The 26,729-nt window shown below is 52.7% G+C and overlaps 1 protein-coding gene across 6 annotated transcripts in view; it reads left to right on the forward strand.

The window, feature by feature from the left end:
* NECTIN1 (nectin cell adhesion molecule 1) overlaps positions 1-23,530 on the forward strand; it is a 92,146-nt gene extending 68,616 nt beyond the window's left edge. The window contains exons 6-11 of one of the 6 annotated variants that reach the window (XR_007208253.1): positions 5,609-5,756; positions 7,593-7,680; positions 8,127-8,237; positions 13,235-13,418; positions 15,022-15,066; positions 19,539-19,556. Coding sequence is in view for 5 of the 6 variants with exons in the window: in XM_048329013.1 (XP_048184970.1) it covers positions 5,609-5,756; positions 7,593-7,680; positions 8,127-8,237; positions 15,022-15,066; positions 19,539-19,757 (611 nt within the window). In the remaining variant the exon portion in view is untranslated. Of the gene's footprint in view, positions 1-5,608; positions 5,757-7,592; positions 7,681-8,126; positions 8,238-13,234; positions 13,419-15,021; positions 15,067-19,538 lie in introns of all 6 variants that reach the window. The other 5 variants (XM_048329015.1, XM_048329013.1, XM_048329017.1 and 2 more) reach the window with 5 other exon arrangements.
* The last annotated feature ends 3,199 nt before the right edge of the window (positions 23,531-26,729 follow it).

The raw sequence follows: 26,729 nt of genomic DNA on the forward strand, positions 1-26,729 counted from the left end.
CAGATGAGCAGCACTCGGTGGCAGAGCTGGGTCTGGATCCGGAGGGGGGGAAGTGCTGCTGCAAACCCCGTGGAGTGTGGGTTTGTGCTTGCACAGGGCAGAATCTCCCTGTCAAGTGCAGCCTGCTCACCTCCCTGCAGTGAGGGAAGGTCTGAGCTGGAGCAGGGTCTGAGGGGGCCTGGGTAGGAGCAGAATGAGCTGCTCTGTTCCCGTTTTCCTCTTCGCTTCAAACCAGGACCAAAGCAAGGGCTGTGAGGATTTTGGACCCAGGGAATGCTGCTGCTGAAGGGCCGAAGGCTCTTCAGCCTCACACACTCATGGTCCAGTGCCACTGGTGCAGCTTTCCCAGCAGAGTCTTGCCCTCCTTAATCCCTTTTATCCTCTGGCTGCTTGGCTGTCCCTGGAAGGGATTCACTGAACATGCACAGCCCAGAGAGCGGCCCCCAGAGAAACCCACCCCACCTCTCCTCCCTCAGACTTCAGATCCCTTTAAAACCCCCAGTGCCTTGCCAGCCCTGCTGTTTATCCTCCCTTTTGGCCTATCAGCTCCACCAGCTCGGCTCGGGCTCTCCTGGGAGCCGCTTTCCATTAACCCTTTGCAAACAAAAGGCATCACAGCACGGCTGGGGACCAGCTTGTGCCTGGGGGTGTGTGTTCTACTGGAGCGTGTCTCAAATTAGCCAATCCTGCTCCTGCCTTCAGAACCAAACCGGGGAAGTATTTGTTCTGCCAAGCTTTTCAACTCGGTTTAATTTAGCTCTGTGAACTTGTCTCAGGCTCCCTGGAATGTGTCAGGTGGGGTGTATTATAAATATGCATCATCTTAGCTCATTGTCTCGCTCAAAGGAGCAGCAGGCGGAAAGAGTCCGGCAAAGACTCCTTCCAGCAGGTCAGGGTGACAATCCAGGCTGGGGATGGGCTTAATTTGGGCTGTCACTGCACGGGGACAGGGTGCTTTGCTGTAAATGCTGTGAGCAGGGATGGATGGAGCACCGAGGTTACACTAAATCCAGCAAGGCTGGCTGCTCCAGGAGCTTCGGAACTGCCAGCACAGAAGAGAAGGATCACAATCCCTTCCCGTGGCTCTGCAACATGGCTGTGAGCAAGGCAGGCCCTTGCTGAATGCCTCAGCCAGCCATAAAATAGATGGGGATTTGCTCAGTGTGGGGAGGTGATAAATGGGAAGGGAACCTTGCTTTGGAATTGGCTATGGGTGCAGGCAGATCTTTATCAGAGGTGGTGTGTGCTGTGCGGTGGTTTGCTGGGAAGCAGAGAGGGATCAGGTTGGATTTAGGAGGGGGCAAAGACAGGACAAGGATGTGCAGCTCTCTTGGAGCAAATTAGCTCCACTCACAGCTGCTGTAAATCAGCCCTGAGACTGGCCCAGCTTCCAGATTCACCTGGGGGATGCTGTTCAGCGCCTCAGCAATGAGAGAGAGCTCAGGCTCTCCTTGGGGCTGCTGAATTCATGGCAGACACTCAGAACAGAGAAAATGTCAGAGAGCCAGTCCTCTCCCCCAGATGAAGCCTTCCTGCCTGCCCAGACCCCATCCCACGGCTCTGCTCCTCCCCACCTGCTCAGGATGTCACTGTGGGTGCACTAAGTGCAGAATGAGCTGTCTGAGCCCAGCTTTACAAAACCAATCCTAGACAGGCCCAGACCCTTGGTGGGGATGTAGCATATCCCATTCCCAAGTTCTGATCCCAGGAACAGCCAGGCTGCTTCACAACCCCAGTGTCCCAGCAAATGTCCCAGTAAACGTCCCAGTAAACGTCCCAGCCACTCCAGCAGCTCTGAGGGAAGAGACCTCATTTCCAAAACTGGGACGCCCATCTCTCCTTTCCTTTCACAAATTCCTCCACACCAAGAGCCAGTGAGTCATTCCTGCTGTGCCATACCCTTCCCTGGATGCTTTCCAGTGGATCCATCTCTGCCTGGCTGCACGCTGCCTTGGGGAACATCTCTCTGGCTCTCCCGCAAGCTGCTTGTCCCGCTGTGCCTCGGTGATTACTGACGGCTGCTCCCCGCAGCTGCACCGTGTCACCGCGTGGGGATGGCTCTGTCCCTTTGTCTCTCCGCCGGGAAACGCTGCCCTGGCTCTTGGCAGCGAGTCACAGCCACAGCCACCAGCCCCGGGGCTGTTTGGGCTGTTGGGACAAAGGGTTTGCCATCGCCTTTAGCTCTGTGCCGTGACCGCATCCCGCCGGGACACACATCCGTGTCCAGCGGGCATCCCTCATTCTCTGGGAGCTGGGAGCAACTGGCAGCCTTGGAATGTGGCTTAACTGAGCTCTGGGGCTGGTGAATCGCGGTATCAGCACCTCGCAGAACGTTTTAGTGGGGCTGGTTGGTGCAAAGATCTTCCTCTGCTGGCGGCTCCTTTTGGAGAGGCACGCACACGCCATCAGGTGACTGGGAATGATGCATCGTGGAGAGATAACCACTTCCCTCCCTTCCCTGGGTCTGCCTCCATCTCCAGAAGAGCCGTGGGAGAACAAAGTAATGAACAAAACAGCTCTGAAAGAGACTGGGGGTGGGACGCCCTTCTTTTCTCCTTTATTGTAATACTGTGAATTAATTCAGCTTCCAGCAGGAACGAGGAGTTTCCCAGCAGCCCTCAGACATCCAGATAAGGCTGAGCTGTTTGCTGAGCCCCTCTGGGTTCTCTGGTACCTGCCTCACTGCCAACTGCTTCACACAAAGTTGTGGGGTTTGGGGTTTTTTGGAGAGTTTTAAATTATTCAAGCGTGACACAGAGCACGGGGGTTTGCATTCTTAATTGGCAAAGCCTTTTCCCACTCCCGTCTGGAGGCCCCTGAGCTGTCCTGCCAATTTATTCTGATCCTGATTCACGAGCCTTGCAAACATCTTCCCAGGGCTGCCCAAAAGCCCTGTCAGTGGAACTGAATCCTCAGCTGGCACTTGTGGGCATCTCCTGAGGCCTTCCTGGTGTTCTCCTCTTTCACTTGAAACGCCCCTTCTTGCAGCCACCCTGACTTCCAGAAAAGCCCTGGTGGTGCCCTCCAAACTACCAACCACAGCTCTTCCCCAGGAGGAAATAAACAGGGGATATAGATGAAAAAATAGGTTAAAAGGGGGAAAAAAAAATAAAAGAAAGAGGGAAGAGAAAGCATAAAAGAAGGTTTCTCTCTACTCCTCATTTTCTTCTAATCTTTGCATTTTCTTGCTCTCTCGGGACTTTCTTCTCTCATTTATCTTCCCCATCTCCTGGGGTTTCCTCTTCTTGCCCTGTCACCTCTCACATCTCCCTGCCTGGACCCCTGCAACGCTTTTGGGCGGCTCAGACTGTCCTCAGCGAGGAGAGCCGCACCTGCAGGGGCACGGTTTGTTGTCCCAGGGTTTGGTCCTTGCCCCTACAAGGCCACACAGCCCTGGGATGGGCTCTGACACCGGGATGTTCACGCAGAGAGACTGAAAAGGAGGAGGGGCTCTCACAGCAGCCCGAAGCACCTGCAGTTCTCCTTGTGCTCCTTCATTCCTTACTCTCCTCCTCTCCTCACTGTCTTCACCCACTGCCCCATATTTACCTCTCCCTCTTCTGCCATATTTCCCCCCCTCTGCATTTTCTCAGCCCCTTCCCGCTATCACCCAGCCTCATCTGAGCTCCTGGACATCCATTTTATTTAATTCCTTTCCCTCTTTCTCCTCTCACTCCCCTGCACACACCTGATTTACAGTGGCAGCAGGAGGCTGATGTTCTCTGCTCCTTCTCTGCTCGGTCCCTGCCATCCCCAGAGCCATTAGGGGCCAATCCATCACAGAAATGCCCCAGCCACTGTGACTGGGACATTCTTTACAGCCACAACCCCGAACGCTGGGCCGGGGGGTTTGGATGGCTGCGTGTCAGCTCTGAGGGAGCTGTCTGGAGGCACCAATATTATTTACAAGGTGGTGTGGCTTATGGAGGAGGGAAGAGGAAGAAAAGTGGCTGCCACCGTGAGTTCTGATGACTCCAGCACGCTGCCACCAAAGACACACAGCTCGGAGCTCTTCATTAAGGACCGGGCAAGGGCGGGGAGGGGGTGGGATGCTGAGCGATGGGTGCTCCGGGGTGGCACAGTTTGGCACGAGAAAAGCAGCACGGTGTGGGAAAAGGGATGGGGCGTCGGGGTCAGAGCAATTCCTGGGGAGAATTCCTCAGCAGCAGCGCTGGGAGCTGCGGTGCTTTGTGCCCACACAGCCACCGCGGCAGAGCTCCGCGCTGCGGCTCGGGATCGACCAGAGCAGGGGGCGGTTCCCAGGGAGAGGTTTGCACACCTCAGTTCACTCCTGGATGACAGCAGCAAATCTGAGAGCTGGGGAAGGCTGGCTGGGAGGGGAGATCTGGGAATACTCTCTTGGAAATGATCCAGCACAGCCCTTTTGCCATTGCACCCGGCACAGGGCGAGAAGCGAGTGTTGGATCCGTGGAGGGGAAGTGGGAGTAAAAGGCAGGTTTTTCACCCTGAAAAGTCCTGTATTCATTGTTCTGTGTGGTTTGGGAATGTGTGCAGATGTTTTATAGCCACACTCATTTTGTTTTATCACTTTGCACAGGAAAGTGGGCCTAATTCCGAGGCCTTGGGGATGGGTAGTTTAGGGGAGATGCTGGCTCTCACTGTGGTAGCCAAAGCCATAATTGTTGCAGAATAAGGTCCATGAGCCCAATCTGGTCTCCAAGAGCAGCCAGTAGCCAGGGCATTAAGAAAAGTACAAAAATTAGATGTGACAGACGAGTTCTACAAAGCCCCTTGTTCCCTCATCCCTGTCTTGCCCCCCTCCCCTGAATATCTTTTCGTCCTCCTCCTTCTTCTTCCTCCATCCCAATTATCTCCTCCTTTCATCACTGCCGGAGTTGTAAGTACAAAGTACCAATTAGCTAGTTTTCAAGTTTAATTAGGTTGGAAGGTAGAGCAAATTAAATCCTTTTATCGCAGGTTTCAAAGCGCTTTCCCATCGGGCCCACGGGATGGCTTTCCTTTGGATGAGGCCGGTATTTGTCACCAAGGAACTGGCCCAGGTCACAGAGCAGGGCATGAAATGCAAGATTGGGTCTATCTCCCTCCTGCCCCTAAATCCTGCACTCAGGACATCATTTTTGGATGGGGTGTGCAAACCCTTGCTCCACCTCAATAAATTGAGCATTGCTCCTTAGCTCATTTTAAGAACATTCCAGCAGCACCAGGAGTTCAGTGAGGACGCTGTGACAAAGCCCAGCAGAAGGCTTTCAAAATACTTCAACAGTATCAAGCAGCAGGTCCACATGAATGCTTGGAAGCACCTTTATTCCCTAAACCCTTCTTCCTTTGAGGCCTGAACAAAGGCAGAAAAGCGGATCCAGGAATAAACACCTGAAGATGAAATTGCAGAGCCGAGTGAGGAAGTGTTTAACTCTTGGAGACACAATTGTAGCCACAATTTCTGTTCCTCTTGAGCTCTGAGCTCTGCGTTTCAACAGGATCTGGCTCCCTCCATGGAGCTGCCAGACAGGGACACTCGGGAAAACTTCGGAATTCATCCTCACCTCTGCTCCTGGAATCCCTGGTGGTACCAGCTGGATTTCCTGGTGCTCTAACCCTCTCCCCTGTGCTTCCCCGTGTGTTGCAGACAAGCCACTACCTCAGAGTGCCCCCGGAGGCATCATTGGGATCGTGGGAGGCGTCATCGCCGCCGTCTTCATCATCGGCGTGGCCGTCACCGTCATCATCGTCTACAGGCGGCAGCAGAAGAACCGCTCCGGGACTGACAACGACCTGTGAGTAGCAGAATCCCTGCCCACCGAGGTGGTGGTGCTGTGGGGCTGGGGGACAGCACCTCTGGCCCTTCCTCTACCTGCACAAGGGGAATACCTGGCAGCAAAACGTTTTCCTGCTGTTTCTGTCTCGTTCCTCTGATCCGCTTCCCTTCCTTGGGGCTTCCTGGTGCTTCCCATCCTGCTCTCTCCATCACAGGGATGCCCCCCAGGTGCTGGGTTTGCTGTGGCACATCCTTGGGGCAGAGGCTCAGTGCCACTGTCCCTTCCATGCGTAAAGAGAATCCTGTTCCTCCTTTCTCAATGCCTTCAGGCTCCTGAGTGAGACTGAATCACATCCTGCCATCAGAAAGGGGTCTCTGATAGACCCTGAGCTCCTCTGAATGCACCCCAAAGAGTCTGGAATGGGTTCACATCCACCAGCATTGCAGATTTGGACCTATGGGTGACACAAACTCAGGCCATGGCAGGGACAGAGGCCACCACAGGGGCTCCTCTTGGGCAGGACTTGCTTTGCTCTGCCCAGCACAGGGCAGCAGAGATCCCAGCAGGGAACTGAGTGGTGTGGATGTCACTTTATGCAGCAGGAACCTCTTCAGCAGCATTCACCCTGGGCTCTGCTGAACAGCTCTGTCTTGTCACCAGCTCCTCACCCCCTCCCTCCCTTCCCACCTCACAGGGGAGGCACGGAAAGCCCAGCGCCCAGAGGTTGCTTTTATGTTCCCCACCCCCCACCTCATTGGTGTTACACCTTGGGCACATTTTGTGCTCCATTTAATCCCATTTGAGAGAGGGCACTGGAGGATAGCGGGAGAGGCTGGGGAGAGGAGCAGGGGAGCGGCAGGAGATGCAGAAAGGCACACAAACAAACAAAAAAAAAAATAGTACCACAAGGTGAAATTGCATCAACAGCAGCGGGCCTGTGATGGAGATGCATTCTGACAATCCACTTCCCACAATGGCCCTCCACCAGGCTCGGGGAAGAGCCACTTCAGCTGAGAATAGAAACACAGCCATGCCCTGCTCTGCAGAGGTGCTGCCTCTATTGTGGAGGCTGATCCCGAAGGTAATAGCATTTCTTTTCTGTAGAGCCATGAAGTCAATGTTCTACAGAGCCCCGGGGACCTGTTCTGCCCTCCCTGCCACCAGCACATTCCGGTCCCACGCTGGAATCCAAGGGAAGGCGCCCATCCCCGTCAGAGTCTGCACGGAGAGGAGGGAGGGGGGCAGCCAGCTAATTAGTGGATCAGAGTTTTAATAAGTTTTGTAAAAGGATTAGACGCATCTGTGCATGTGAACAGAATGTGCAGAGACAGTCTCTAGGCTGGGATTATCGTGGCTGCCAATCCCTATGCTCTGGGGTAAAAGCCGATCCTTGGCGAGGGTCAGGGATGGATGTCCCTGCCTGGCAGAGCATGCCCATGAGGAGGACTCAGATTCCTACTGGGAAGCCTATGGCAGGGCTACCATCCCAGATAAACTGCCAGACTGGGGCTGGCATTGCCTCGTTACCACTTTCTGGCACCTCCCAGCCACAGCACAAACCACGTGCCATGGGATGATGTGGAGCCATTCCCAAGCAGGTATCCCAGCTGCACCCTCGGGATCTGCAGCCTGGCATGGGGATCTGCCTGGAATAGGCACAGAATGCTAGGAGGGAGTTTATTTCCATTAACAATTCTAACTGGGGTGAGACAAAGGGCACGGGGGGCCGCCTGAGGATAATCTATGTGATTGTCTTGGCACTTTGGTGACAAACACCATCAGACCCTTGGGCACATCAAAGCAGCAGAACCTTTTCTCCTGCTTTCTGCTCAGCAGCCTCTTCTTTCCCTGCAGGATTGACCTGCCTCCGTCCCACAAACCTGCCCCTCCACCAAAGAGGAAACAGGACATGAAAAGCCACCTGACTCCAGAAGACATCCAGGTAAAAACCCACAAATTCCTGCCTCTGGCATGGAAATCTGATTCCAAGCAGTGTCCACAGTGCCTGGATTTTGGGAAATGGGGGTTGCAAGAGCAAAGAAGTCCCTGGCGTGAGTTTGAGGGGCAGAAAGTACAGATTTTTCAAGGCCAGGTTGGATGGGGCTCTGAGCAACTTGGTCTAGTGGGAGGTTGGGACTAAATTATCTTTAAGGTCCCTTCCAACCCAAACTGTTCTATGGTTCAGTGACTCTGTGACTTGTCCCCCCAGAATTCCCAGAGTCTGGCACTAATTGAAAGCTGTAACTTGGATTCTGCTGCGCCCTTTCTGTGGATATTGAATTCTGAAGTGGTTGGCGTTCAGCTGTGGTGGCACCTGAAGCCGAGGCTGCCCCAAGCTGTGCCAGAGGATAACCCTGGCTCTTCTCATCCCTCTTCTCTCCCCTCCAGGTTGTTCACTTGGACAACATGAAACACGAGGAGGAGATCCAGAAGTTCCCTCTGCAGACTCCCTACTATGACATGGCAGCCCCCGAGCCCTCTCCCTACAGTGACAAAGTGGTAAGGACCGAGGGTGGCAGTGGTGCTGCTGGCACCTCACCCCTGCCCCACCTGGCTCACAGGACCTCTCACCCTAAAAGACAAAGATCCCCACCATCCACAGCCCAGGATTGCCCTGTCCTGGAGGAAAGCAGCCTCCACGCTCTGATCTCAGCTGTCCATAGGTCCCAGAGCTGTGCCTTTACGGCTCATCCCTCAGTAAAACGCCCTGCCCACCCCAAATTCTCTACCTGAGAGCCGCCTACCCCACCCTGGCCACTCCTCACCTCCTGCAAGGAGCCCCTGTTAGAGTTTGCAGCTGCGGGAAGCAGCAGTGAGAGCTTCACAAAGCAATTATCTGCAGGGCAGAGTGTGCCAGCGTTTGACTCTCACTTGACAACAAGTTCTTTAAACCCTTTTTTTTTTGTTTTTCTGGTGTGTGGATTTGTTCAGCCTCAGATGGGGAGATGTTAATGTGAGGCAGCAGCAGCAGGGAGAGATTAAGGGTCAGGAGGAGATGCTGGCAGTCACATGGGAAAGGCTGGTTTGCAAGGAGTGAGGAAATGTGAGATGCAAAGGCACAGGGAACAGAAAACAGGTAAGATCTGAGTGGTTTTTTGATGAGAAACCAGAAAACCATCCTCCTCCCAGGCCTCGAACAATATCCTTTCCCTCCCTCACCCTGTGGCATGGGGATGCTCTGTCTTTTTATCCATAGGAGACAAGATATCCCAGTGAAAATCCTTCAGGTCTCTCCCAAACTCCTCCTCACAAGGAGTTCAGAGCACTGCACGCCCAGCCTGGTGCTTCAGCAGCGTCAACTCCCTGGCTGGAGAAAGGTGTATAAACATCAGCCCAGACCGGAGTAATTTTTTATGAACACCACTAATTACAACCCAGTTCACCCCGGTGTGACCCTGCCAGGTGTGTTCCTGTGCAGATAATGGAAGGACAGGGCCCAGTGCCCTTTAGCTGGCACGAGTCTGCAGCGAGGCAGGTGCCGAGGGCATTGGAAATCAAAAGCCCCAGCTCTGTGCTGAGCCGGGTGGATGTGATCCTATTTACCTCATCCCTAAGGGAAAACTCCCCCTTGGAGCCCTCCCTCAGTCCTGGGGCTGGTCCCCAGCTCTTTCTAATCCTTGCTGAGTTTTAAATGAAACGCAGGATGTTGGAGCAAGACAACTGCTTGGAAAGCCTCTGGAAGCTGAATTTCAGGCAAGCAGGGGGATGGAGGAGCTCATTTTGGGAAATAACGAGCAGTCAGTTAATTAAGTGGCAGAGTTAGTGATGTGAGATGGGGCCTGATGGGTTGCTGCTCCGTAACCATGGGAACAGAGTTTGCTGCTCCCAGTCCTGGCCGGAGAAGATGCATTTCCATGTCCCACGCCTGGCACCGGCTGCTCCTCACCCGTGGATTCAGCCAGGAGGTGATGGACTGTGGAGCTCTCGTTTCATTTGGCCCACAAAGAACTGGCTCTGCAGTGAGGACATGGTGTCTGGGGCACTCCAGCTGCTGCCACAGCTCTTGGCACGGGCCTGGCACAGCTGTGGATGAGCCCTGTCCCTGGTCAGCTTGGCCAGGAGCGTGTCAGGCTCGCCCATCACGTACCTGCGCCGTGCTCTGGCTCTCTGCCCCAGCAGCAGGATGAAGCTTGCTCCCATTCCTTGCTAAACCACTGCATCCTTTGGGCAGGCAGCTGGCTGTTCCAGTTTGGGACTGGCGAGGGAGAGAAGGGTGTCCTTGGCTGCCAAGGAGTGCTGATTTGGCTGGATTCTTCCCAGATCACACAGGCAGGACGCGCTGCCACAGCCAGGCCAGGGGTGGGTGGTGTTGTCCGGCCACGCTTTGCAAAGGAACAAGCTTTGCTTTCCTCCCTGCAAGGAAAAAAGTGACCTGCATCACTTTTTTCACCCCTTTTTCACTGCAGAAGCCTCCATGGAGTCTGAGGAGTGGGAACCTCCAGGGAACAGCAGTAGGGATGGTGGTGGTTACCAAACCAGCACCACGGGATGGAGCGAGAGCTGCCCAATCCTTCACCCGAGGGCTGGGTCAGCTGGAGGATGAGGAGGGAAGCACATCCCTGATCTCTGCCAGGCTCACTTTGGCACAGCCCTGCTCCCACCGTGCCCAAAATGCAGATGCAGGTGGCTGCTCTGGGGTATCTGTGGTTCTGGGATCCTTGAGAGGGAAAGGCACAGCAGAAAGGCAGGATATTCTTGTTCTGCCTGTACTTCATCCGGAGATTCGGCTTGGGAGGGAGTGAAGAAGATGAGAGTGGAAGGGAGCGGATTCTGCAGGAAAACGGGGAGGGTGCACTCAGCTTTAAATGAATTGTGCAAAACCTCGTAATTTGGGATAAACCAGATTTATCACGAGGCGGCATGAAAGGCACTGCCTGGGGTTGGCGATTTCACAGCACTAGAACGGGAGTCAGGGAGTGATTAGAGATGGAAAAGAGCGAGGGAGGGGGGAATGGGAGAGGTGCCAGGAGAAAATAAAAGAGGCAGGTGGAGGAGGAACCTCCAGAGAGGGTGTGCAGGGACATGTGTGTGGACGTGTGCTGGCAGGGGACCAGGACAAAGGGAGAGGCTGGGGCACGTCAGCAGGGTCAGGATACCTGCAGGAAGGAGCAGAACTGGGAATGAATATGTATTTTCAGGTGTTGCAGGCTGTGGGAAAGCCAGCACAGAGCTGACAGCCCCGAAACGCCCGAGGACAGCGGTGTGGACACTGAGGCTGCAGGAGTGTGTGTAGGGGTGGCGGGGCTGCCTGCAGTGATTTCTCGGAGCAATTTTGGGGTAACAGCGAGGATATCAGAGCAGGAAGGGGATGGAGAGTGTGTTTGAGGTGTGTGGGTGCAGGCAGGTGCGCTCTGCCTGTGCTTTCGTGTCAGGTGGATGCTCTGGGCGTGTGTGAGAGGCAGCAGGAGCCAGAGAGAGGTGGAGGCAGGAGTGAGTGGAGGAGCAGAGCTGTGATGAGTGTCCGTGTCAGCAGGGCCCATTTGCACAGGTAGAAGGGGAAGTTTCATTGCTGCAGACAGCAAAATAATTCCTCTGGGTTTGCAGGGCAATTACCGGGGTGCCGATGGCGCTGATTTACACCGAGCGCTTGCGTGAGGCAGTGCCGGGCCTTGTATACAAGGCACATTATTGATATTGTAATAAATTCTGCTCTCAACAGGCAGCAAGAAGCAGGAGGGAGCCCAAGAGTGGGAGAAAGGGAGAGAAATCCATGGAGAAAACACCTCCTGTGGGGAGAAAGCGGGAGAGGAGTGAGGCAGAGTAGACAGGATAGGAGTGAGGAGGTGAGACTTAGTCTGCCTTTCTCCAGGAGCAGGGGAGGTACTGAGACACAAAATTCAGGGGGAAAGAGCTCTGCAGGGCCTAGGTTTAGGTCTGAGACTGGAGCTGGCATTGCTGATATTCCTAAATGGCCAAGCTCTGGGTCCAGACACGAGGCAGAGGCTCCATAGGACGCGCAGCTTTCATGCCAGCAACGCGCCACTGCCATCTGGCCACCAAGGGCAGGGCAGAGGTGACCTCCAGCCCTCTGCTCCTCCAGCCTCCAGCTTTGCTGAGCACTGGGAATGCTGCTGCAGCCCCGTTCCCCATCATTCCCCTCATCCCCGTGGCTGAGGGGCAGGATCAGAGAGCCGAGCCCTGGCAGAGGCCAGCGCAGCAGGCAGGGATAATCACTGACTGAACAACCCCTTCCAGCAGCAGGCACTCAACCAGCTCATCACAGGGCTATAAACTTGTGAAAACGGCTCAGCCACAGCTGGTGGGTGGCTGAGGACACTTCCAAACAAAGAGGAGAAAAACATTTTCAAATTAAACGCCTTTTGCATCATTGCCATGCGGTGCAGCCATTTTGGAAAGGGGAGAGAGAGCCTGGAAAGCTGTTTTGTTTGGATGAGACAACTCTCTCCTCTCAGAGAGGCTCAGCAGATGCCTGGCTAATGCTGGCACCGAAACCAGCCCTAAAAGTGAGGATTAAAGAAACTCCACGGGGCAAGAAGCCAGGATCCCCCCCCTCACACCGTGGGTGTGTGGCACCGAGGCTCCTCCTGGTGATCCGTATTCCCCACGGAGCCACGAGCTCTCTGGGCCATCCTGCCTTCCAGGCTTCTCCCGTTAGTATTTGCATGAAGGATGCCCGGCTAGGAATGATCAGACAAATTGGATAATACTCCATTCATGCAGTTCTTGCTGATAAGCCTGCTTAGGGAAGGAACACCCAGAAATATTTCCATGCCAAAGGAGGATGCTTTCAGCATCTCTTAGGCCGTGTTACAATGACAAAACCGTGCTGCAGAGTTAATCTGCAGTGCCAAGCTGTGCAGCCAAGCCTCGTGTTAAAAGAGGCGCTTCAGAACTCCACAGTCCCCACACCGGGGCGAAACAGCCGTGGTGGCCAAGCAGTGTCATTGCCCTGTGGCCGTGCCTTTGGAGTTCTGGCTTTAAAGCCATTCCCTCCTGGTATCTCCTTCCCAAACCCCAAAACTCAAACCAATGATTTTCACTCATGTCCCCAAACCTGAGTTTGCAATGAATCCCAAATTCTTGGGTCAAAACAGAGAGCTCAGGTGCGTGATAAGGTCTGAATTCACTGATCCAGCCCCAGCTAAGGAGAATGCTGATCCCAGAGGGGTTCAGTGGAAGACGAGAGCAGCGAGATGCTGCTGGGAGCAGCCCCAGGGAAGGGGCAGTGGCTGGGAGTGCTGCCAGCCGGGGCTGGGTCACTCAGCTCTGCATTTGGGGGAGCAGTGCCTTCGGGACTTTTGCTTTGATTTGGGATTTTACCTGACTGATTATTCATTACCTCCCTACCTCCCTCTTTTTAACTGTTTTTTCTTCCTCCTCCTCTCCCTCCTCACCCTTTTCTTCTTTCTTCCCCTTCACCCCCCGTGTCCTGTCTCACCCCTCACCATCTGCATGGACCCTCTGTCCTCACTCCCCACCTCCCCCCGACTCCTCCCTCGTGTCCCCCCACCGCCTTGCTGCTCTCTTCTCTCCAGAACCCTGGCAACAAGGACTGTGATGTCCAGTATGCAGAGCTGGACACGTCCGCTCTGGCCGCGTCACCCAGCCCTCGGACCTCCATCCATGCTGGCGGAGACCTAGTCGAGTATGCAACCATCCAGCCCAACTTACGCTAGCGCATGCCACTCTAGGCCCTTTCCCCTCAGTTCTGGCCTCAAGGTACACATGGCACTCTGCCTTCCTCACTGCACCCCTCAAAGTCACCGCTGCCCTCTCCCTGGATTCCTCCCTCCCTGTGGAGCGCTCCCTCTGCGTCCCGTCTGTCCCTCCCTGCCTGCTCTGTCTCTCTCTCCACTGCCCTGGTGTTTGGGGGTGCTGCCAGGAATGCCTTTGCCTTGCCTTGCCTCTCTGCATGCTCTTTTCTCTGTGTTTCCCTTCACTTCCTGCAGCCAGGCATGTGTGAGAGGGGCAGAGGGTTCATGGCTTCGTGTCAGAGCAGGGGTTTGCCCCCGGCTCCAGGTGGGTTGGAAGTTCCTGCTCTGGTTTGGGGAATTTCTGCAGCACCTGTGAGGAATCAGGAGTCAGAGATGCTAAGAGGGCTTTTCCAGGCCAGGACAAGGAGGGGAGGGAAAGGAAAAGGGGGCTGGTGGAAAGGGAAATTAAAAAAAAAAGAGCTTGTGTGCACGTGGAAGTAACTGTAGAGAAGACGGAGCATATGTGCATGTGTGAAAGAACAAGGTGGGAGAGGATGTGAGAGAATATGGGAACACCTAAAGGTTCCTGCAGCTGAGAGACTCCGTGGATAAGAGGCAGGCAGAGAGCGACTGCATGCGACAGTAACAGGGCTGGCGTGGCGTGGCCTTGGTGCAGGTGGCAAGTTTGGGTGCTTGGGAGAGAGATTGTTTCCCTTGGTGTTCTCCTTCTCAAAACTAGACCCAGACTGAGCCCTGTTCTCCTGATCAAGTGTGACCAAACTTTTTCAAGCTCAGGTCCTGTGGCAGGGAGTGATTAGGGCTCAGTTGGTTTTTTTGGACCATGTCCAGTGACCCTTTGAATGCTGGTTTTTTAGTCGAAAGGGGTGACTTCAGCTCTTCCTACATTCCCTTGCCCCATAATCACAGCTTTTTCTCAGTTGTTAAAGCCACCAGGTCCCTGAAAGGGAGACATCTCTCCTTTCCCACCTTTGCTGGATGATGAGAAGAGTTTTTGGCCAAGGAAATGCCACTGGTACCCCTCTCCTTGGCTCCAGCTCTCCGTCACTCCCGCGTATTCCCGAAGCTGTGGTGACTCCAGGTTCTGCCTTGCTCCTTCCCCTTTATTTTGCTGCCTTTCCAGCAGCAGGAAGGGGCTGTGGGTGTAAAGGGAAAGAGAAAAGGCAGACGGCAAATGTAGAGGTGCTTTGCAGGTCCCTGAATCCCTCCTGGTCACCCCAGGTAGACCAAAGGAGGCTCAAGAGAAGCGGCAGCTTGGGGCTGGAAAGGGACAGCTTGGAGAAGATAAAGGGAAGGAAGGAAACGAGGATAAGCAGGAGGAAAATGGCATTTCTACAAAGCCCCCTGGACAATCCTGTTGCTGAGGGTCTCCCTGAGATGAGGAACTCTGTGGGTGAGGGAGCAGCACGCACACACCCGGGTGCCACGTGTGCAGGGGGCTGCTCCGGTTTGCCTCTATCCCTGTTTCCCTGGTTTTCCCGTGCTGGAAGCAGCCCTGTAGTTCCCCTGCCGTAGCTGAAGCCCTCCTAGGTGAGTGCCTGCAGCAGCCCCGGCCGGAGCAGATCCGTAACCTCTCTCTCTTGCGGTGTCTCACCCACTCCTGCTCCCAGAATGAGGATCAAGGTCTTCGTAGACGTAACGAGCGAGAGTGGACAGTAAGTTTTGGACTGGTTTGGTTTTTCCTTCTCTCCATTTGCGTGTGGGGGGCTGTTTGTCACTGGACAGAGGGGCTGGGCAGCTCCCAGGCACTTCCAGCCTCCTGCATCCTGTCTCAGATGAGAATTCCAGCCCTGAGGAAGGGGTGGTTGAACCAGCCACTGTCCCTCGTGTCCTCACCTCCCGTTCCCAACAGATTCTTGGGCTGCTCCCACTGCTCCAAACAAGGCAAGAGCTCCCTAATCCATCTTGGGAGGTCTCGCCTCGTCCTCCCCAGGGAGGGGAATTTTATTGTCAGCAAAAGGACAGTAATCCTCCAAATCCAAATTTGGAAATCCTCCCAGTCTCTCTGAAGTAAAAATAAAGCCAGTCATATGGCGCTTTGAAGGTGTAATCTCCCTGCTAAGACACACCACAGATCAGGGCAATTTCAATTTTTTTGATGCTTTTTTAATTATTTCCTCCCCCTTCACCTCCCCACACTCCGGCTCTCGGTTTTGCTTGGGAATTTCTTGTCCCTGTTGCAGCAAGAATAGCTGGAAACCATCAGACTTGGATCAGGAGCACAACAAATCAGTGACCAGGGTTCAGGTTCCCATTTCCAAATTGCAGAAGTAAAGCAAAGTGGTGGCTCCTTATTAGTTTCCCATTTTTAAATGAGGATATCAGCCCTGCCTTGACTCCAAAAGGGTGGAGAGGAGGATTTGGGAGAGAAACAGCGAGGAGGGAAATGTTTGGGGTGATTGATGGTGTGAGGTGCTGTAGGAACACAGACCAGGTACGTACCAGAGGCAGCAGGGGAAGAGAGAAGCATGCTGTGAGAAGGAATGCAACGTTCTGAGCAAGTTGTCTGCATAATTAATACTTGCATGTGTCTGAATGCACCCTTCTTCATAGGTTCTTGCTCTGTATTTTGGGAATTTCAGCTCCATCTTTTTATTCCCTGAACCCAGGGGCGAGTCCCTCTGTCCCACCTGCCCTCAGTTTTGTCCTCACAGAAGCCCAAGCTCAGGACCACTGGTTCCTGCTCATCCCTGACACATCAGTGTTTGTTCTTCACTCAGGATGGGGATTATCCAAGAACTCCCTCACAGATAAAGCATCAAACAGAGCAGGAACATGCCCAGGGATACCTAAAGTCATGGCCATACTTGGAAGTGGAAAACCAGCTTGAATGCCCCGAGTGGGGAGTTCAGACCCAGGGGAGGAGAGGATGTGAGGCTCCCAACACCATGAGGAAATGCTGCTTTTTTTGGTTCCCAGTGTATTTTCTGTCCCCCAACACCTACAGCCCCTGCACTGGCTGCTCCACAGTGGGACAGCAGCTTTGTGTGGCTGTCACTCAACAGAGCTGCTTCTTCCTGGCCATCAGCCTCTGCTGCATCCCAAAATTCAAAACCAGCAGATGAGGAGGGTCAGGGTAGTAGCAGCCCAAAATTTCAGGGGTTTTGAGCAGCAGGGCCTTTTCCCAGCCAGGAAAACACAGGTGAGCACATTCCATGAGTGCAAAAATGTGTTTGCCTTCAGCTTGGCCAAGCAGAGAAAAAACCATTACCCATCCAACTCTCACCTGTAAAATCTTCAGATTTCCCAAAAAACACAGCAGAGAAATGCTCGGGTCGCTGAGAAGGAGTTTTTCACTTTCAGACCAGTAAGAACTCATTATTCTGAGATGATTAAAAGTACAGGACATGGTCAGCTGCTGCACACCTCCTGTTACCCAAAGAGTTGTTCTGCAAACAGGAGAAAAGATGGAATTGGGTGTGGAGGGATGGAGAAGGGTTGAGAGTAAGTCATGGCAGAAATGAAAGCTCCCTAATTCAATCAAATAAAGCCTGTTTAAAGGTAATCTGCCAGGCTGTCTGAAATGGATAGATTGCTGACATCCCCTTTAATCAAGCTCTTGGAAATAAAACTGAGAGGGGAGGGTGTAACCCAGATAATGAAGAATTGCATGGAGTCATGCTGGAGACGAAGGCAATTGGGAGAAGTCAGGTGGGGGAAGGTGGTAGAATCGTGTGCCAGTTCAATTTAATTAGTTCATTATCCCTAATTTAATTTCAAACTTCGTTAAAGATAAATTAGATTGGGGAAAAGTCACAGTGGGACTGGGGAAGGAAGTCAAAGGGCACCGGCTGCTAAATATGTTAAAAAACACCAGGCTGGTTTTGTTCTCCTCCCTTTTGCCACTTAGAAATGAGTTCAGGGAACAAAGCAGGAGCAGAGCAGCTCCTGGTTCAGGTGCTGAGGAAAGGTAAAAGGAGACAGAGAATTCCCTTCCTTTGGCCCTGACATTCTCCAGCTGCTCCCACCTATGAGGAGTGAGCACAAAACAGGGGCCAGCAAGAAAAGAAGGATTTGTTTGCCCTCACCTGTGCAAACAGAAGGGCTGACAGAACTGCACTTGGTGTCTTTGGCAATGCTTCACGGGCTCCTGTCTCGTGGCCACATGAACTGGGAGATCAGCAGGAAGAAAAACGCTCTCCTGACCCAGCATATTGTCACAGCCAGCCCATAAAGAGCGTCTGACAACCCCTCTTGCTGCCCCCTGATCACACCCAGGGGTCTCTCTCCTAGGAGACCTTTCTGTCCATGAGACCTGCACACAGCACTATCACATCCTCGGCTTTTCTCTGGCACGCTCAAAAAGCACATAAACCTCCCCTCCCACTTAATTGGTAACAAATTACAAGAAACCCCTTTCGCCTGCTTTGTCTCACTAAATTTCTGTAATTAAGACAACTTCCCTTTCAGCTTAGCTTAACCCAGAAAATTAATGATCTCTATAAAGCAGGAGGAGAGCAAGGCTAAATACAGTTTTTTCCCCCTCGCAGGTGTGGAAAAGGGTTTTGTTGAGTGTGAGAGTTTTTGAGAGTAGATTGTACAGGGAGAGGGCTTTGCACCTCCCATTCTCCCTGTCTGTGAGCCCTTTTTTATCTCTTTTTATCAGCTGGGGCCATCAGAAGAACAGCAAACATTTATTTAAGGTTGAGGTAGAGTTAGTGGGGCTTTTTCATGGCCCCTGCCTTGGGTTCCTCCAGTTAAAGAGCTCTAATGCTGCACTTGTCCACATTTTCACTTGGCAGTTAAAAGGCTGAAGTGGACAAAGCTATGGGAATGGCCCTCCCAAATTTAGGAGACCAGCACAGCAACTCCACTACTGACTTTTAAAAGCTCATTCTGTAGGATAAACAGTTTTGCCAGTGGAAGGGAAATGAAAATGAGGTTGACCTCAGCACTGCTGCTGTTTCCCTGGGGCTTAGGCAAAATTTCCCTCACTGGGCTCAGCCAAGCTGTTCCCAAAATTGCCTTCATTCCTCTCCCAGCGGCCTGAGCCATCAATAAATTATTCTCAACACCTTGTTTTCTATAGGGTTTTTTTTTTTCCAAGCATCCTGGTGAAATATTCATCCAGGAGCTGGCAGCAGATGACCCGAGTGGGCTGTTCTGTTCTTTCCGGCTTTTCCTCCTGAGGGCCAGACCCTTGTCCTTTCCACTAAAATGACTGTTCCTGGGATTTTGAAAGGCAACAAGGAAGGACTCAAGGGCAAGTTGCTTGCTTCAAACAGCCCCCGCTCAAAACACAGGCATCCAAGTGTTTTCCAGCGCTGTTTGCTCCCTTTTGGAGAAGAAATTATCTCCGGCTGAGCGCCCCTGAGCGCAGGTTGGCTTTAAAAACAGCCTCGCTAAATGTCCGTCCTGCTTGGGTCATCCTGCAGGGTTTCCAAAGCAGGAAAGGGTCTGGGAGCAGGGAGGAATCGTTCCCATCTGCTGCCACCCTCTGGGGAGCCGCAGCCCTGGGCTGTGGGAGTGATGCTCCCTCCACCCCAGGAGAGCGAAGCACCCACACACACCCCGGCAAAATCACGGGCCCGACAGAGCAGCCTCGGGTTTGAAAGTGGTTTTATGTTCTCTGCAGTTGATTTGACTCACAAAACTGGCCCCGAGGCTTCTCGGGGAGCTGTTCACACACGTAAAGCCGAGCACTCCTGTCTCCCATGTAAACATCAGACACAGTAACCTTATTTTGCATCCCAAGTCCCCGGTAGGACACAGGTGCCCTTTAAATGGAAAAGCAGGGGGCTGGCTGAGATTAATGACACCTTCAAGCACTGCTTTTCCAAAACTCAGGTGTGGAAAGAGTTAGAAAGTGTGAAAATAAACTGCCCTTCCTTGGCTGGCTGCTTGTTTTGTCCAGAGAGCAGAGTATTTACAGACAAGGGACAAACCGTGCCCTGTCCATCCATATTCATCAACGATCCGGATATTTCAGGGAGTCAGACCAAAACTTTGCAGTGTGAGGATTTATCACCTGGGTTTCCATTTTCCTGAAGCAGCAAGCTCGGTAATCTGTTTAATATTCCACCCTGCTTGCTCTCTGTGTGTCTCAGCAAGGAACTGAAGAGCTGTGTGTGTTTTCTGGCCGGTGATCCCGGAGTTTTCACCCGTTGACTTTTGTCTCTACTTGCAGAACTTTGGAAAGTGTCACTCAGAGATATCGAATGCGAGTGATTACCTGACCCGCTGTTACTCACATGAAGATCGATATCTGGAGAAGATCCCTCATGTCTATGCCCCCTTGTCAGACCTCCCACAAGATCTTTATCCTCACCATTCCGACATCTCCTTCTGCTGCCCACCTCCCGGCTCCCGGGCTCCTTACATCTGTCCTAAGGAACAGTATGTGTAAAGTGTCAACACAGCAAAAAAAAAAGGAAGAAACTCATGATTTTCACCTCTCCTGTCGCTCAACAACCAAGGCCTTCCAGCCACCCTCCCTTTGCCATTGCTCATTTTATCGATTGATTTTAAATCCGGGTGCAATTGCCATGATTAGTTCAAAGCATCTGCCTGGCTTGCTAATGCTCAAGGGAACACTCTGCCTTCTCCCATGTCTCCTCCAGTACCTGCATCTTTCTTTTCTCCTCCTGGCTCTGTGTGTGCATGTGTCTGTGGGTGACAGCTGCCCCGTGGTGGATGGGATGTGCCCAACCCGCTCCAGTGTCCGTAGGTTTTTCCCCTGTGTCCATCCCCGCCCTCTTTGCACCGGAGTAGCCGGGTGCGGGTTCTTCACAGCCCTCGCTCCAGCTTGTGTGAGGTTTTACAGCACAGCCAGCGCTCACATCTGAGCCTGTGGCTTTTTCTTTCTTTTCTTTTTTTTTTAGCCCCTGGCTCCTTTTCCCCCTCGGAAGTGGGGATAGCAAATCCCCGTTGTGAAGAGCTAAACAGCCAAGATTGCTGAACCAAATCATAAGATGCTTATAATGAAAGATGCTCAAAACCAACCCCAAAATAGAGATCAGGACTTGGTTTAGGTGGTTTGTTTTGTTCCTTTTCCCTTCCTGCTCCCACTCCCAATCTCTTGGATTGACTCTTTTAAAGGGGACATATTTTGGAGTCAACACATTTGGAGAAAGCATCCTTTAAATAACAGGTCTGATAACCTGAAACCCAAAGGAGAAAATAATTATAAAGGAAAACATTTGCTCTAATTTTCCTTTCAAAGCCTAACATGGCTCCCCACGAGCTTTTTCCCCCCTCTCTTCCTTGCATCTGTTGATTGGAATTTTAAAATTAACTCAGGCAGAATATGAAGAATAAATCAGGATTTCAGGTAATCTCCTTGCTCTTAATGAAGGATAAAAGCCAACAGAGGAATCTGGCCTTTTAACTTTTATAAAAGCATCTTAGTTTTGGGACTACACCTTTTTTTGATATTGGAATGTGTGTGGGTGTGTAAATCCAAACGTGTACATTCCTGTGACCACAAAGTGTTTTAGAGAAGGGAATTTATCTCCACATCACATTTGTGTTCACTTGTATTAGAGGAAAACAAAAAATAAATATTGATGTCCACTTCAATGTGTATAAAAACAAAGAAGAGGAAGAGGAGGACAAGGAATGAACATCCTGCCTAAGAGCTTGGCTTCAGGGATAACTTCCATCCGTTCCACCCATGGCATGGAAGAGGTGACGGCTGGAATGGTTCTGAACAAGGGGATAAAGCTTTGTGGCCAGAGGACATTTCCTTTCCTTTGGCTCAGGCTGGGAGTTTGGCATTCTGCAGACATTAAAATCCCTCTGCAAAACGTGAGGATGCCCGAGCTAAGGGCATGTGGGAGGGAGAGGTGGGCACCACGCCGTTATCCCGCTGCCCAGGCACCAAAACCTGTCAGTGCTGCTCATGCACGTGAGAAATGAAACTCCCAGCAGGTGACAGCCCCCTGCCAGGGGAGGTGTGACCACACAGATGTCCCAGCCCAGCTCCTGCCCTGCCACCCAGACTGAGGCACCCGTTTATTTCTGCGTATCTGGATCTCAGCAGCTCTGGTTGTTCTCTGCCCTTTCTGTGTCCCCATCGCCTCCAGCCTCACCCTGCCTGTCCCTCCTCCTCCTCCCCACAGCAGCACATCTGTGTCGCTCTACCTCGTGGATTCCCTGCAGGCTGACAAACACATCTGGACGAGGGAGAGGAGTTTCTGCTCTGGTTACTCGTGCAGCACAGCCCTGTGGGGGATAACACCTCATGCATGGATCCCCTGGCCCCTGAATGGCAAAAAACACCCCCAGCCCTTCCCACCCCTTCCCCAGTGCACGCTGCCACTTTGCGCTCGAGACAGGACGGTGGCTGGTCACAAGGACAAGGTTTGTGGGGGGAATTGCTGCACCTGGAGAGGTGTTCTCCTGCTGGGAGGTGACCTCCCACGAAATGACAGGTGGGTGCATCAGCTGAGCAGCCTGGGGGTGCTTGTCTGGCTGAGGAGTGGGTGAAGGGGCATTTTCGATGCATTTTTTGGCCAAGCTGAAATGGGCAGCAGCAGCTTTGCCACGTGCCGGTGCACAGAGCACTCTCATTCCCAAAGGATCAGGGGAGTGTCATCAGGACACAGCCTTAGAGCACTCCACATGACTTTTCAATCCCATCCTGTCAGTCCTGACTGATGCAACCCTTTCTGGAACCATTTGGATTCACATTTCCTCTGCCAGTCTCCGCAGGACTCAGCCGGTCGTTCCCTCACACCAGAGGACTCTAGTGCTCCATGTCTCTATTCAGACAATGCATTTTTCCCTCTGATTTTCTCCCCAACACACCTTGGGTACTTTCTGGTTACCACAGAGATGGAAACTGGGCGTGCTCTGAACTGAAGGCACAGCCATCCCACTCACCCCACGCTGAAGTCTGCCAAATCTGCCTTTGCTCCCTCTCTTTGGAAATGTGGGGAGGTGCTGGAAAACCCACAGGTCTCTGACATCCTGGGATCAACCCAGCACCACTGACCATGAGGAAAAAGCAAGGAAGAATCCATTCCAAACTTCCCTACCTGCATGCCTGGAATAGCAGAGTGCTGCCTGTGCTGTGGTCTGATTTGGAGCCTTCACCTGATGCAGTTTCAGACAGATCCAGGAATTTAAATGAGAAGTGGAATATGTTCAGGTCTTCAGATACAAGAGGAAAGAAGCCAGACAAAATGGTTGCTTGCCAGAGGAGGCAGAGAACACGTTGCAGGTGGTTTTCTCTGCTGCCCATGTCTGGGACGACGATCCTTTGACGAGGAAGGGGAAGGCAGGGATACAAACTGCAGCATTATAGAGAAACTCTGCTTGCCTTGAGCAGCTTTGAATCTGAGCTGCCCACAGAAGTCTGCCACAAAGGGTTTTACTGGGCTTGCAGCAAAGCAAAAGGATTTCAATCCTCCTTAAAAAGGTAAAAGGCAGGAGAAGCCTCAGCTCAAAGCAGCAGTTTGACTTGTGCCAGCACGTGTATTTAGTCTAGGAATGGCTTGGTTCTCTTTGCCTCTCCTGAAGAGCTGGGTTGATCTCAAAAAAAATGGCAAGAGGGACTGGCCACATGCCACCAAGTTCCTTTGCACCCTAGGAAAAAGGGGAAAACCCTGCAGGAAAACCCTGAAGTAAGAAATAGTGAGTCCACTGTTTTGGTTTTACAAATCTGTGCTTGGAAATGGTTCTGATTCAGGGCTCTTATTCCTCGCTCCCTTTCCCTACGGTCGCACAGCGTTTGCCCAATGGCTCCTTCCAAACTTCCCTGCTCCTGCTGCCACGGGCTTGATCCTCACTTTGCTCCAGGATAAGGCTGCCCATGCCCAGGGGGAGCTGCAGGTGCTGAAATCAGGGCCAAGGGGAGGTGTTCTTCTGCTGGCACGGCACCAATTGACTTTAAAAGGTCCCTGCTCTGGAGGCTGAGCCATCCAGCTCATTGCTGAACAAGTCCAACTGGAAACTGCTGGAGTGGGATCCAGTGGGCTGGCAGTGCATGGGAGGAACTGGTATTGTAGGTTAGAGAGGCGTTTAGGTTGAAAAGACCTCTAAGATGAAGCTGTTCTTCCTGTTACCAGGGTGAAATGTCACGGTTTCTGTTTCAAGTGTTGGTGGCACTGACACCAGAGCTCTTGCAGATGGAAAAGACTGATCACAGAACTTAAATAAAAGTGAGCTGAAGAGTTACAGCAACTCCTGTCCTGCCTGTGGGACCTGTGGGGGGTGTTTGATGTCTGCCTTGCTCCCAGGGCTGGCTTCTTGCTGAGTTGTCCCCCACATCCCTCATCCCTTGCACTTCACCCCCCAAAATGTACCCACACCCCCCAAAATGTACTCCTGCCTTCTCCCAGGGGTTGCTGCCTGTTCCAGAGGCTCCTCAGGACTGGAATATCCCACTTTTCCTGTTGCATCCCTCCCTGCCTGCAGCACAGGGGACACAGGACTCACAGGTAAGCAGAGGAGCAGGGTTCAGCGACCTCCAAGGTGATTTCTGCTGCACTTCCCTGCCCTGGCTCTGCCCCAGAGCAATTAGGATGCTCAAGAGATGCCAATCCCCATTTTGTTTGGGAATCCTCCTCCCAGCCTCCCCCTGCACGTGGGTGGGACAGAATCAGTCACAAACAGCTGGTCCTCGGGGCCAGCAGCTATTCAGGGAAAGAAAAGGGGGGTTCCTCCTCCTCTCCAGCCCACTTCTGATGCCAGTGGCCTGATTTCCTTGTGCAGGCACTCAGCCCTGGTTCCAGAGGCAGGGGGACACTGAACCTGCACTGCGGGGGGAATGGTCCCTGAGTACATCAGAACCTCCTCAGGAGGTTCCCTATCAGACACAATTGATCAATAAACCGTTTATTGATGGAATTTTTAGCATTAACTCTGAGAGCAAAAAAGCCCCAGGATATTTCTTAACAACAAAGCTGCACTGCACAAGGATGGAGCCTCTGCCTCTGGATAAAGGCCTTTTGGAACAATTTAGCCACGGATTTGGGGTAGCAAATGGCAGAGGGACGGGGTGGGGGTTCATGGAGGGAGGGTGAAAGGGTCTGAGTGCAGCCTGCACCAGCAGTGGCCAAAGCTGGTCATTACTGGGAAGGGTTTATTGGGATGTGGGAGAGAAGCTGACACAATTCTGCTGAGAACTCCGGTGTTTCTCTGGGCTGTTTCTCAGAAATATCAAGGAGAGACACAATTCTCCTCAGGGCCAGGATATCCCACAGGATGGTGGGAGCAGAGTGCTGGCAATGCTCCCCTCAGTCTGCACAAAGACCAGTTCATCCTGTATTTCTGGAACCTGGCATCTCCCCCCAGGACTGTGCTTCCTTCCCAGAAAGGGGAAAAGAGTCTGGATTTACCTCCTGCATGGCAGTTTTTAACACATTTGCCCACAGACTGCCACCAATGCCCATCTAAACGTGGTACATCTGAGCTGAAAAGCCACCCAAAGCCCCAGTGTGGCATCAGAAACACCTTGCACAGGTGAAAGGTGCCCACTCCAACAGGGGCGCCGGGAAACACATCCATTCTGGCTCCTTTTTTATTTCCTCATGGCTGTCAGGGTCAGCGCTGAGTTTTGTGGTCCCTTTCTCCAGTGCTAGATGTCTGATCAGTGCCACATTCAGAACAGAAAACTTCCTGCTGGGTCATTTTAGGGTTGTACAGGAATTTATGCATCTATTCATATGTGTAAAACTAAAGTACAGCTCTTGGACTGCACTAAGTATATCAAACCTATCAAAACACTTACACAGGATAAGTAAATTGGTACTTATGTAGTGTAAAGTGAAGAGCTGCTGTTTTACCACCTAATCACCTTCATAAAGATATTTTTCTCCTAGAACTAAAATAGAGGCCCCATGGAGGGTGGAGGATGTTCAGAGTGGGGCGGGGGAGCTGCAGATTCAAAGCCAGCACAGGAAAGGGCTGCACTGAAGATTTCACATCCCAGCTGCAAACAGGGCAGGCTGAGCTCTTTATTTTCTTTTTTTTTCCCCTCTACTGTCATGCTCTATTTTCTTCCACTTTATGGCAGATGGGAGGTGAGGTTTTAAAGGCTGCCAAGAATGCATCCAGCCCTGCTCCTCTGGGGGAACAGCACCATAGACGGAATGAACTTTCTCCAAGCTGCCTCCCACCCCCAGCCTCCCCTCCCCCTCAAAATCCAGGCTCAAGTGCCATCATTTTCATATCACTACTAATTACATTAATTATTCTCCTCAGCATAAAACTCATTAAGCTGGAATTTACGGTTCATTAAGTCAGAGTCAGGGTTCTTCCTCGGTGCAGTGTTGTGGGGTCAGGATTATTTCTGTCCTGGCTGGGGGCAGGTTCTAATCCGTGTCTGCCTTGGCCACGCTCAGCAGCACCTGCTGAAGTGCGACCAAAGTCGTGTGTGCCACCTCAGGGGTGTCACAGCAGGCAGGGGGGTGCCTCTGAACCCCGGGAGCACTGGAAAGGTCAGCGCTGCTGGTGTGAAATGTGGTTTGTTACAGCTCAGGGGACACCAGGTGTGACGAGCAGAGCGGGAGCAGCCGAGGGAGTGCTTGAGGCAGGGTGATCCAAGGCGCAGCGGGATGTGGGGAAGGCTTGGTAGCTCAGGAGATCCAGCTCCATGTCTGGTGCAGAGCTGCCCTGAGCCTCTGGAAGTCACTCCCAGCACAGGACACAGAGGATTTTCTGCCTGAGCTAAGGCAACGCATTCAGGAGGCTGAAATAGGAGTGAGATGTTCTCCAGAGCGACCTCACACCTACTTCAGGGGTGTCCAACCACTCCCTCCGAGTGCCATGGGCTGGAAAGGCCATCCTGGCCATGCCTTTGGGGTGACAGCAGTGGCAAGTGCCAGTCCGCCACGTGCCTTGTGCCAGCTGGAGGGTTTATCCCACCTGCACTCCCTGAGACCCGGAGGTGATGAGCACTTCCACTCTCTGGGTGATGGTGTCACCTCCTCCCCTCGCAGGGACACCTCTCTACTTAACCAGCACCTGCCCTACTCCTCAAGAGCAGCCAGGAGTGATGTTCCACCACTTTTGGAGAGTGAAAACCGAGCTGGGAATGGCAGGGAAGGAGGAACAAGGAGAAGCTGCACATGCCCTGCCTCGGGCTCCCCAGCAGACAGGGTTCCCCAGTCCCAGACTGAGCCCAGGAGCTGGAAGGAATGGGCAGGATCGCTTCCTAATGGACCTGACCGACAGGGAATCCGTGTCCTGAGTGCAGTCCCTCCTTCTCACACTGCACAGGTTCCTACCACGCTCCCTAATTACTGTAATTAAGTAGTCACGCTGAGTGATGTTAGACATGGGGTTCAGAGTCGTTACAGCCCTGCAGGAGATTAAACCAGCCCCATCTCCAGGGTCTGAGCTCTTCTCTGTCGTGGTGATGATGGGTTAGAGC

This window comes from Corvus hawaiiensis, chromosome 25 (assembly GCF_020740725.1).
Source record: "Corvus hawaiiensis isolate bCorHaw1 chromosome 25, bCorHaw1.pri.cur, whole genome shotgun sequence".
Classification (NCBI taxonomy): domain Eukaryota; kingdom Metazoa; phylum Chordata; class Aves; order Passeriformes; family Corvidae; genus Corvus; species Corvus hawaiiensis.